The sequence below is a fragment of the Capra hircus genome, chromosome 7 (genome assembly GCF_001704415.2).
Source record: "Capra hircus breed San Clemente chromosome 7, ASM170441v1, whole genome shotgun sequence".
NCBI lineage: Eukaryota > Metazoa > Chordata > Mammalia > Artiodactyla > Bovidae > Capra > Capra hircus.
The window spans coordinates 66,003,532-66,016,602 of NC_030814.1; the positions used below are offsets into that span (position 1 = coordinate 66,003,532).

The 13,071-nt window shown below is 37.1% G+C and overlaps 1 protein-coding gene across 3 annotated transcripts in view; it reads left to right on the forward strand.

The window, feature by feature from the left end:
* AFF4 (AF4/FMR2 family member 4) overlaps positions 1 to 12,426 on the forward strand; it is a 78,698-nt gene extending 66,272 nt beyond the window's left edge. For all 3 annotated transcript variants that reach the window (XM_018050396.1, XM_018050398.1, XM_018050397.1), the window contains 3 exons: positions 708 to 751; positions 1,739 to 1,959; positions 6,603 to 12,426. In XM_018050396.1, coding sequence (XP_017905885.1) covers positions 708 to 751; positions 1,739 to 1,959; positions 6,603 to 6,730 — 393 coding nt within the window. In that variant the 3' untranslated portion in view covers positions 6,731 to 12,426. The remainder of the gene's footprint in view (positions 1 to 707; positions 752 to 1,738; positions 1,960 to 6,602) is intronic.

Here is a 13,071-nt window from a genome sequence, read left to right on the forward strand (position 1 = left end):
AGTCTCCTATTGCTGCCTCAAAAGTGCCCTCATGTTTTTCCTGTCAAAGGAGAGGAAGTACTACTGTTTGGGAACTTTCAAATAGTTTGAGGTTTAAAATGCACACATATCTGATTGTGGAAACTATGTAGCAATATACAGTAGCCCTTAGTAATCTTTCAATGTATATAATCTATTTTTATCACAAAACCTAATGTTTTTTCATGATAGCCCTACATAAATCTTTCTAAAATTCAGCCCTGATACGACTTGGAATGCTTTAATAGCTTAGCATTGGCTGTAGGGTCAAGTGAAAGATTCTTACTCTGACCTACAAGGCCTTCAAGATCAATCTCTCTCCCACTCTCCCTCTTTCTTTTCTGAAGTTTACTCCAGGTAAATTGTTTGGCTCATATACACTCTCTTGTCTGCAGCCTTTGTACACAGGATGACTTGCCTTGCTCTACGCCTTCTCCCCTCTTCTTTATCCATCTGAATGTTACTCATTCTTTGTCTCTCCCTCTTCAGTCTTCCAGAACACCCCCGCTATTATCTAAATAACATCCTTCTGTTGCACATACACACACACACACACACACACACACATTTTGGTTTCTTAAGATCAGTACTGGCCCAATGCTTTTGAATATATTTATTATACTTAAATAAAGAGTACTTCATAAATTACTTTTTTTTAAATTATTAAGTACATTTTCTTTTCTCCACAGAATTCTTACAATAACTCTCAAGCACCATCACCAGGCTTGGGAAGGTAGGTAAATTTTATTCTGTAAAATTTTATGTGACAAGTTTATTTTTATGTGAAAGTGGAATGGGTTTCGCCACTTTCCAAAAAAGGTATTTTTTGTGAAAGTGAAAGTCGCTCAGTCATGTCCAATTCTTTGTGACCCCATGGACTATAGCTTGCCAGGCTCCTCTGTCCATAGAATTCTCCAGGCCAGAATACTGAAGTGGGTCGCCATTCCCTTCTCCAGGGGATCTTCCCAACCCAGGGATCGAACCCAGGTCTCCCACATTACAGGCGGATTCTTTACCATTATCATTTTTTTTTTAAGTTGAAAATATCTTAAACATGCTCTTAGAAAGATTAGAGAAGGAACATTTCACCTGTAGAAGTCTGAGTTGTTTTTTTTTTTTTTTTTTTACAACTCCTCAACCTTTCTCAGCTTGATTTCTGTGGCTAGTTGGAGTTTTATCACTTTGCACTTATCTTTGTTCATGTCTGGACACTGCCAAAATTTAATAACAGTGGCATGATTATGGTTTGTCCTCCATTCCCACATAACCTCCATCCCACTCATCCACAGAAAGGATAAAAACTACCATGAAATCTCATATTGTTAATCCATTCAGCTTTCTATAAAACAGTTGGGAAGTACCTAATTATATCCCCAGATAGGTGGAAAGTATGTTGAGCTGAGAGTGAGATGATCTAGCTTCTAAGTCTTAGAACAGCTCTTACCAAAGTATATGACTTCCTCACTTCTTTCCCATCTTTTGTACTGTTGCCACTGGTTAAACCAAAGAGTCTTGATAAAATAATAACTCACAATAAACACTTTAGTGAGCTAAGTATTTATTTAAAAGAACCTGTACTTCTTTGGAAGTACAGTTCCCTCTTAGTTTAAAAGAACCTTCAAATTTTAAAAGCCTTCATGTAGGAAGAACCAGTCATACATTAATTTCCTCACATTCATCATTTTCTATATGAATAAACTTCCTGTTTCTCTGTGTGTAGCAAAGCTGTTGGGATGCCTTCCCCTGTTTCTCCAAAGCTGTCACCAGGCAATTCAGGAAATTATTCTTCTGGAGCCAGTAGTGCTTCAGCAAGTGGTTCTTCAGTGACCATTCCACAGAGGATCCACCACATGGCAGCCAGCTATGTTCAGGTTACATCCAACTTCCTCTATGCCACTGAAATTTGGGACCAAGCCGAACAGCTTTCCAAAGAGCAAAAAGGTAAGGAGGTCTCTGGAGAGACTCTGAAGGATGGAATTGTTAAAAAGAGATTTTATGGAATAGTTAAATTAAGTGTCTCGTACATTTAGTTTATTATCTAGTCTAGAGTTAATGACAGTCAGTTTGCTGATCTCCATTGCTTATCAATCATGTAAATGTACTGAGTTTTGTCGAAAAAATACCTTGCACTATAGTGGTAACACCAACTAAACAAAAAATAGTTTTGGTCTAAGACAAATATGCCTTTGTTCAGCCACATTTAACTGCAGCTTATACTATAAAAGTAATAAAATGTATAATCTGTCCTGGGACAGTTAAGGTAAATTTGGCTATGGGCAAAGGAGTATATCCAGACATCTTATACATATGAAGTATTTAATATATAAGAAAACATGTTCATACTGGATTTTTGAAGATATATTGGAAGAAACTTACATGATAAAAGAGACCATAAAATGAATAGCCTTCTGTCTAGCATTCTTTAATATTAGATCATTACACCTTGTTATCTCCCAAACTAAGAACACTAAGAATTAGGAAGTATTAAAGATCTTTGAAAAAGTACAGAATAAACACTTCAGTAGATGTTTTTTAGCAAATATGTGTATGTAGCATCTATTCAGGCAGCTCCTTTGTAGAAAACTTTAAGTAGCCAATCAAGCAAGTATACTTTTGTCACAGAGTATATTTAAATATAATGCTTATAGCATCATATGAAAATGAAAAATTCTGATCCCTAAAGAGGGGTAATGGTGGGAGGAAGTTTGTGTTTCTAAAAACCTGATTTGTTTCTAAAATTTTAAATATTGTCACTACAACTCAGGAAAGGTTACAAGATGAAATTCTTAAGTTATCCCTACATTACATTCTTCTCCCTGATGCCAGTTTTCTAGCATCATTTTTCCTTTCATCTGTCCATTCCTCCCTCCCTTTCCTTCTTCCTTCCCCCTACTATTGTTTACATTCTTACTTGCCTGCCTGTCTACCTACATATTTTATGGTAATTTTCAAACACTGACTAAATAAGGAAGAGAATGGTACAATGATCCCATGTACCTCTTACTCAACTTCATTTTCAGCAATATAACAGTTTGCTAATCTTGTTTTCTTTTCCCCCCACCATCCCCCCTCATCACCCCCCATCATGTTTTTCTTTACCCTGGTTTATATTAAAGCTAACTCCTTTATGTCTTCTAAGACATAATCTCCCCTTAGATTTCCTATTGTTTGAAGTATGCCTTTTTTCTTTAAACAGTTGGGTTTGTTTCAAACAGGATCCAAACATTCATTGATCAATTTTTTAAGTATCTTCCGTTCTTCTGTTTCTTTGGCGGGGAGGGGCATGCCATTGATATCAAGGAGAAACTGTACCATAGAATGCATCAGATTCTGGATTTTGCTGATTACTTCCTCATGGTATTGTTTAGCTTGCTCTTCTGTCCCCCTCATTCATACTGATAGTTAATATCTTGAGACTTGATTAGAGTCAAGTTCATTATTTTAGGTAAGAACTTTTCATAGGTGGAATTGAAGAAAGTAGGGAAAACCACTAGACCATTCAGCTATGACCTAAATCAACTTCCTTATGATTATACAGTGGAAGTGAGAAATAGATTTAAAGGACTAGATCTGATTGATAGAGTGCCTAATGAACTATGGACAGTGGTTCGTGACTTTGTACAGGAGACAGGGATCAAGACCATCCCCATGGAAAAGAAATGCAAAAAAAGCAAGATGGCTCTCTGGGGAAGCCTTACAAATAGCTGTGAAAAGAAGAGAAGCGAAAAGCAAAGGAGAAAAGGAAAGATATAAGCATCTGAATGCAGAGTTCCAAAGAAAAGCAAGGAGAGATAAGAAAGCCTTCCTCAGAGATCAATGCAAAGAAATAGAGGAAAACAACAGAATGGGAAAGACTAGAGATCTCTTCAAGAAAATTAGAGATACCAAGGGAATATTTCATGCAAAGATGGGCTCGATAAAGGACAGAAATGGTATGGACCTAACAGAAGCAGAAGATAATAAGAAGAGGTGGCAAGAATACACAGAAGAACTATACAAAAAAGATCTTCACGACCCAGATAATCACGATGGTATGATCACTCACCTAGAGCCAGACATCCTGGAATGTGAAGTCAAGTGGGCCTTAGAAAGCATCACTATGAACAAAGCTAGTAGAGGTGATGGAATTCCAGTTGAGCTATTTCAAATCCTGAAAGATAATGCTGTGAAAGTGCTGCACTCAATATGCCAGCAAATTTGGAAGACTCAGCAGTGGCCACAGGACTGGAAAAGGTCAGTTTTCATTCCAATCCCAAAGAAAGGCAATGCCAAAGAATGCTCAAACTACCACACAATTGCACTCATCTCACATGATAGCAAAGTAATGCTCAAAATTCTCCAAGCCAGGCTTCAGCAATACGTGAACTGTGAACTCCCAGATGTTCAAGCTGGTTTTAGAAAAGGCAGAGGAACCAGAGATCAAATTGCCAATATCCGCTGGATCATCAAAAAAGGAAGAGAGTTCCAGAAAAACATCTATTTCTGCTTTATTGACTATGCCAAAGCCTTTGACTGTGTGGATCACAAGAAACTGTGGAAGATTCTTCAAGAGATGGGAATACCAGACCACCTGACCTGCCTCTTGAGAAATCTGTATGCAGGTCAGGAAGCAACAGTTAGAACTGGACATGGAACAACAGACTGGTTCCAAATAGGAAAAGGAGTACGTCAAGGCTGTATATTGTCACCCTGCTTATTTAACTTCTATGCAGAGTACATCATGAGAAACGCTGGGCTGGAAGAAGCACAAGCTGGAATCAAGATTGCCGGGAGAAATATCAATAACCTCAGATATGCAGATGACACCACCCTTATGGCAGAAAGTGAAGAGGAACTAAAAAGCCTCTTGATGAAAGTGAAAGAGGAGAGTGAAAAGGTTGGCTTAAAGCTCAACATTCAGAAAACGAAGATCATGGCATCTGGTCCTATCACTACATGGGAAATAGATGGAGAAAAAGTGGAAACAGTGTCAGACTTTATTTTTCTGGGCTCCAAAATCACTGCGGATGGTGATTGCAGCCATGAAATTAAAAGACGTTTACTCCTTGGAAGGAAAATTATGACCAACCTAGATAGCATACTGAAAAGCAGAGACATTACTTTGCCAACAAAGGTCCGTCTAGTCAAGGCTATGGTTTTTCCAGTAGTCATGTATGGATATGAGAGTTGGACCGTGAAGAAAGCTGAGCGCCAAAGAATTGATGCTTTTGAACTGTGGTGTTGGAGAAGACTCTTGAGAGTCCCTTGGGCTGCAAGGAGATCCAACCAGTCCATTCTGAAGGAGATCAGTCCTGGGTGTTCTTTGGAAGGACTGATGCTGAGGCTGAAACTCCAGTACTTTGGCCACCTCATGCGAAGAGTTGACTCATTGGAAAAGACTCTGATGCTGGGAGGGATTGGGGGCAGGAGAAGGGGACGACAGAGGATGAGATGGCTGGATGGCATCACCGACTCAATGGACATGAGTTTGGGTGAACTCCGGGAGTTGGTGATGGACAGGAAAGCCTGGCATGCTTCAATTCATGGGGTCACAAAGAGTCGGACACGACTGAGCGACTGAACTGAACTGAACTCTATATTTCCTATTAAATCATACTATGAGTTATATAATGGTTATTCCTTTTTTAGTCTTAGCAGTATTTGACCATTCAGCTGGTGTTTGCCTGATTCAGTTTGATGTAAACTTTAAAATGTTAAACTATTTAACTTAGGCTTTTAGCATCCCTTGATGAATATCACCTACATGTGTTATTCCATTAGGAAATAGAAAATTCATCACCAGTTTATTAGCTGGAGTTCTATAAAGGAAATCCTTTTCTCCTCAACTGTTTGATTACTTCTTATATATAGTATACTAAGGTCTTTATTATCATTGTGCATATAAAAACTGTCCTCACTGAGTCCTACATCCTTCTGTTTTCTCCCAGAATGGTGTTGGGATCAAAGGTTAGGATACTGTCATTCTTTCCTCCTCTCTACCCCCTGCCTTACATATACATCAGTCTAATTTTGTTCACATAGAAAGAATCATGTCATTTCTATCTCTTACATTTTTAAACTACTGTTTAAAACATGAGATTCAGTTCATTAAAGTTGTATGACATGATTACAGCAGAAAGATTGGACACAGGCTATTGTACGTATCTAACTTCACAGGGGCTCTAATGGGGGAAACTTGCAGATAACAACATCTTGCTTTTTCATACCACTTGCTTCTTATACAAAAATTGTTCACAGAGAATGTTTTGAGTAATAGTATAGTGTGAATACCTTGTATAATTAGGTCTCCATTTTAATCATGTTTGGTTTGTAGTAGCAATTTCCATCGGTGACATTTTGTTTATATGTGTAACTCTTAATTCCTGACCATTTAGTCTTTTTAAAATGTTTTGTGACTTAGGGAAAAGATATAACTTGATTGACTATGGGATGATTTGTTCTAAAGCATGAACAGTTAATCATTTTAGTATAGGAGGAAATGTCTTTTACTTTATATGAATAGTTTTTTACAGTCTAGACTAAAAACTTTAAAGCACTGATTGAAAAGAGTGTGCATCATTTAATGAGTGTTTTTGGTTTTCTAGAATTCTTTGCTGAACTGGATAAAGTAATGGGCCCTCTCATCTTTAATGCAAGCATCATGACAGACCTAGTTCGTTACACCCGGCAGGGACTGCACTGGCTTCGCCAAGATGCCAAGTTGATATCCTGAACTGAACACAATCTCGTTGCCTCTGATTTTCTCCACAACACTGTGTCATGTCACGAAGGAAAACTGCCATAACACACCACCTAGTTGACACTAAGAATGAGGAATGGTTTTCTCTTCCCTGGTTCCTGCAATTTTTTTTTTAATAACCCAAAGTCATGTCATTTGACCCTTTAATATTCCCAATATGAAAAATTATTTAAATGCTTTTAAATCTGCAGCATGTTGATAGTTGGTTTCAATGATCTATAATAAGATTGAAATTTCAGTTGCAGTTCATTACTAATTTGTTGCAATTCTATTTATTAATTTTTTTTAAGTTCCCAGATTGGGGGTAGTTTAAAACTTAGTTATTTCTGCCTATAAATTTACTCTGTTGAATATTTTATGTACATTTAATGTAGACTTTATTTATATACTTTGGGAGCTTTGTTACCTAAAAGTAATGTCTTTTTGTGGTAGCTCTTCTAAGAGTAAGAGTTGGTTTATCTAGAATATGGACATGTTCTTTCTACACCTACTACCTGATATTACTTCAGATCTTAAGTACAATTTTATTATTGCAGAATTTATACTTAGTACAATATTAAGGATATTCTTCTACACATGGAAAATCACTTAAATATGAGAAGATGGCAGTCTATGTGAATGTAAAGTGAAATGTTTCTGATTTGGTATGCATTATTTCAAGAACTGTGAACATGTGTTAATAACACTATAGCAATCACAAGGTGACTGTAACTTGCATTTAATGCATTACAAAAGAGGGCAGGCGAACTTTCTAGGAGAAGCATATCATGTGAAGGGTTTCATAAAAGGACAATCTTGAACCTTATGGATTTTATTAAACCATATGTTTGGTTGTTGTTGTTACTACTAATAATTTGACACTTAACTGAAACAGAATAAGTTACTGTTGAACAAAGGATGATCCAACTCCTGAGGGCTGCCGCCTATATCTCTTTCATTGATGATGTTTGTAGTGTAAAATCTCTCTTCAGAATTTTAATTAAAAAATTTTTTTCCCACACTAGATTGTGATGCTCCGGTAGGAGCATGCAGTGACTGATGTAAAATGGCCTGGAGCTTTGGTGTGTGTGCTTTTTGCTATACAACTTAGGATTCTAATGCCTGATATAGAGATGATGAATTTCACCTTTTAAACCTATCTTATGTTTACTACCTTTGTATTTTGAAAGCCTTCATCAATGATATGTGTTTCTGATGGGATCAGAAAATTCGCACTAGAAAAGTACCTAACTTGGTTCAATGTGAGCTCTCTTGGGAAGGGGAGGGGAGCAGGAGTAGAGCTTAATAAGCCAGCTCTGTTAAGAGTTGTATATCAAAGTACCTTTCCCTTATAAGGTGCAGATAGGAGATAAAGGTGAGAAATATACCTTCTTGTCTTTTGTTTTAGTGCCCCTATCATGTCTGGTGTGCCTTAAATCTTACCTTTAAATGAAGATTCTGTGGATTGTTTACAGATGAAGTTTTACACTAGGAGCAGATCACCCGTATGGTTGGTCTTCTATAGTAATAATGTTAAATTCTCTTTCCTTTTCAGTTGTCCTTTAGGGTCACATGAAGATTAATTCTTTCAGAAAAGCTAATGCTTTGGTACATGACTTAGTCTAACCTATTGCGTAATGCTGCTTCAAAAAATAGTTTGTCCTCTCAATTCCAAAAATGAATCCATTCAATCAGAAAAAAGGATTGCCCTGTTATTTATAGATGATTGCTAAGGTCTGAAATGAGAAAGAAAGGATAGAAAATCTCTTAAGCCCAGTGGTGTAGTGGCCCCTCTGTGTCTGAATCTACACTTACAAAGCTAGTTAACTTTTCTTGTCCTGTGGCCTCATCTTGAGCTTCTTAATGGTTTTGTACCTCGTTTTTTTTGCATATCACTGAAGATTCAGATCCTCAATTTATGTTGAATTTAACGATTTTCCCTTGGAGAAAATTGCCTCTAATATCTTGCTAATTTTATCTTAGTGTGTTTTAGGAACAGTTTTCCTTAAGAAGACAGCTTGTCTATGATCCATGGTGGTTATTCAGTAAGAAACTTGCCACAGTTAATCAAAGCAAATGTTTGTCCTGTTCTTCTCTAATTTCTCTGACTCTGATTCCTTAATTTTCTGTGATATCTTGGAAATGGAAAAAGTATCCTTTAAGCTTTTAGACTTTCAGCAACAGCAGCCAGTGGGGCACTTCTGAGTTCCAGTGTGTTCTAGTCTCTTGTGAGTCCTGAAAGATAGCAGGAACATTTATTTCCCAGGTCACATTGATAATTTGTTAAAGCAGAATTTCCTGCATGTTTTATGGTGCTGTGCTAAGATATTCTGTCTCTAAAACTGTTAAGTCTTGGGAAATTAGTTTTTCAAGCTTTTAATTGTGGAGGGTTTTCCCACTAGGTGGTAATGGGCGATGGATCAAACTCCTTTTCTAAACAATTGAATTTTCAGTGTAAAAGTCTGTGGAAACACCACTCCTTCTCCTCTGTGTCCATCTCCTCAGAAGTTCTGTCTGTCTGCATCTGTTCCAGCATGTTCTTTGGACTCCTTTACGGGCGACCATTCCTCCTTCCTCAATAGGTGTCTTCAGTGTTCTCTAAATACTTACAACTGATTCTGACAAGTAGCTAAAACTTACTTAGCCTAAGACTTGTATTTAACATAGTTAATTATAAAAATAGCAACTATTTTAAAAATTGTTCTGTTGACTGCTCTTAAGACCACACTTGTATGCCAAGAGGCAGCAGCCACACCACTGGCAACCAGCAAACAGATTACAGTGGAGGAAGTTGTCACATGGTATAATATTGCCCAGCCTAGGCTGGGCTGTGGGGAACACTCCCCTCCAGGTGATTCAAGTTGCCACAGTCCAGCCTAGGCCCAGCCTGACTGGGGAGCATTTAGCCCATTTCTTGCCTCAGTGCCACCTTTTTCTGGGCAAGTAGTTAACTGATTTTATAAGCAATGATTACTTCAGATAAATTCACAGTTGTAGTTTCTGCAGAGTAGAGAAGGTGGACCATCACTAGTTTAATTCTCCAATGTAAAAGCTGTCTAGAGTAATGTGTGCACGTGCCCGCACATGCCTGTGCTCTGGGGGGCTCTTTCACTGATGGATGCACAGGTGTTCAGGTTGCACTTTGAACAACACACTTGTGGCTTTATTAGGTTTGCTGTTGTTTGTTTTTTAATCGTCGTTTGTTTCTTTTCATTAAAGAAAGGTCTAATCAGCTAGATCAGACAGCATCATTTTTGTATTTAATGACAATGACTTTGAGAAATTACCTTATTGAATAAGCTTGTGTTGTGAAGCAAGAGCCTGCAAAACACACCTGTTGTAAATGAACGTTCTGGCTCTGGAGGCCAGCAGCACTCTGTGGAGTTTCAGAACAGTCTGTAGTTGCTCCAGTCAGTGATGCCTAGTTGTGTAAAGGAGAGGTACGCTGTGCACTCTTCTAAGTGTGAGGGTATGCAACTTTGGATTTTAAAATTATATACACATACACACTTTATATATATGTATGTATGTATGAAAACATGAAATTAGTTTGTCAGAAATGTGTGTGTTTAGTATTTTAGCTTAGTGCAACTATTTCCACATTATTTATTGATCTAAGACACTTTCTTGTTGACACCTTGAATATTAATGTTCAAGGGTGCAATGTGTATTCCTTTTAGATTGTTAATGCTTAATTACTATGATTTGTAGTAAATTAACTTTTAAAATATATTTGAGCCCTTCTGTAGTATTATAGGGCTCATACAGGGTGGGAAGGATTTTAATTTTCCAGTTGCTAATTGAACAAAAGGGCCTCATTATGTATTTTGAATTATAGAAGTTTGCCTCTGGATCCCAGGAACATCTACTGGGAAGGATGTTTTAGGCAGATTGTGAAGATTGTTTTTTAATCCTAAGTAAATTGCAAAGCAAAACATTTCAAATCCATCTAGATTCCTATAACTCATATTCCCTAATTATGTGAAACACAGATTTCATTTCAGTTTCATGTATCTATGTGTTGGAGAGGCAGAATTTTTTCCAATAATAACATTGCACATCTGAGGTTGCTATTCAGCAATATAAATAGAAGAGATAAGTATTGAATGACTTAGACTATATAGTGACAAGAGGCCAAATTGTTCATGTTTGTGAGCAATATTCTTTCACGTATTCACTAATAGATAAATTCATTTTAGACCCCTAGACCCTATAACCAAGCTGACAAGTTATAGGAAGTAAGTTATTAATAGTTGGTAAAGCAAATGCAGATTCTGTTCACTCAAACCATATGGTTAATTAAAAAGAACTTACAGTCTCCCGAGAAGCGAATGGAAAGAATATCTTCTTTTTTTCTTTTTGATGGCATTTGGTCACAGAATAAGGCAATAGAGTTAAGTCTAAACCAGTCTTTAAGCAACGGAAAATAGAAACCCAAGTAATTGTCATATAATGAAGTTGACTTTGGGGAATGTCAGCTTTGACCTCTCCTTGCCCACCGTTCCTCAGCTAAGCATAAATTCACATTCTTAAAAAGAAACAGCCAAAAGGTGCTCTAATTTAGAGCATGGGGGAAAAGCTCTCACCAAGAAATTCTAGTAATACTCTGTTATGACCTTTTACTGCTCCCACATGGGGTTTCTTTTCAGCTTTTTACCACTGGAATTTTCTACCTGCTATGTTCCTCTCTGGAAAATGTCTATTTGGAAATGCTGCCTTTCAGATCAATGCCATAATTATCCATATTGTTGGGTTTGTTGTTGCTGTTCAAGTGTCCCCATTTTACAACTTCATGCACACACCTGGCAGATCATTGACATGAGCATTCAACAGTACTGGGGTCGAGGTAGGGTGGGAATGGGCAGGGCTCACCAACAGAGCTGGCCGAGGTGGCAGTGCCTGAAAAGGTGTCACCTTTGAGGACCAGATGTGGGGTTGGTAAGCACAGTTATGAAAATTTCTATCCAGCCTCCGTTTTGAATGGTTTTAAGAAATTTTGTATATGGAGGACATAAATACTTATATATTTATTGAAAATCCTTTTTTTTTTTAATTAAAATTATTTGGTGAATAATGGTTTGACCTTTGGGGAGGGTTTTGGAGGGGAGGTAATGCCACTGATAAATTAAAAGCCTTGTTGATTCTGCAGAAAGGTACTGTTAGTGTCTGATAGGATGCCTTTGTTTTATACATGATCCAAATCTTTGTTTTACATTTATTTTATCCAAAATATTTAGGCATCTGACATTTTCAACCAAAATTTGAATTATATACTGTGATTTTTATTTGTTGCAATACATTAAAATTTCAGAGGTACTTTGGGGCTCAAAAGCTAGGATTTCTAAGTCAGTATGTGCGTTTCACGTAATAAAGCTGTTAATGGTGAGCAAAGTATTATATACTAACTAGATTTTTCCACATCTGTATAGTATATTATATGTATTTTGTGGTATTGAGATTATAGAAAGTTTAGAGTGTCAAACATGCGTTTAATGTGTATTTTTAAACAAATTTATGGCAATTAAAATATTTGGAGACAAGGGTATCACATTTCAATTTGTAAAGATCTTTTTAACTCTACTGTGTCATTAAGATGCTTTGTATAATGCCAAACCATAGCTGGAGAAACTAAGTTTAATAAATATCAAATAGATTTTCTGTATTAAAGTTGATAAACACTGTGCTCTCTATACTTTTTCAACTCTTACTTTGCCCTTTTTGTGTACTTTCTGTTTTGTATATTAGGGTCCAGTGCTACTCTTCCTTTAAAGTCTGGTCCCACCAGTCCAGGTCTTAATTTCTGATTACAGAAGTTCTGTGGAGAAGGAAATGGCAACCCACTCCAATACTCTTGCCTGGAGAATCCCATGGACAAAGGAGCCTAGTGGGCTATAGTCCATGGGGTCACAAAGAGTCAGACACAACTGAGCAGCTAACACACACAATGATGTAAAGACAGACCACAATAAATTCACAGGACAGCAAAAAAAAAAAAATTCTGAACTGGCTGGCCATGGGTCCCTCTGCATAGATCATAATTCTCCCTGCTCCAACAGAAATCTCATACACATCCTTTTTGTTACTCTTGGTGGCTTGGGCTTTGTTTCATTTAACTAGGTTTTTCTTCTGGTTCTCTCTGTTCATAGATAAACCAATATTGACTGTCTTTGCACCTCACTGATATGTTCTTTACATGCAATGAAGGGTTAAGATCCAGGGCCATAGTTTATGAACTTGCTGAGGTTAATCACTAGCTATTACTAAACTTTTGCCTTTAACCTGCCATTGTGTTTTTATTACCTGAAGAAATGTTAACTCTCACTGCAGTTTCCAGA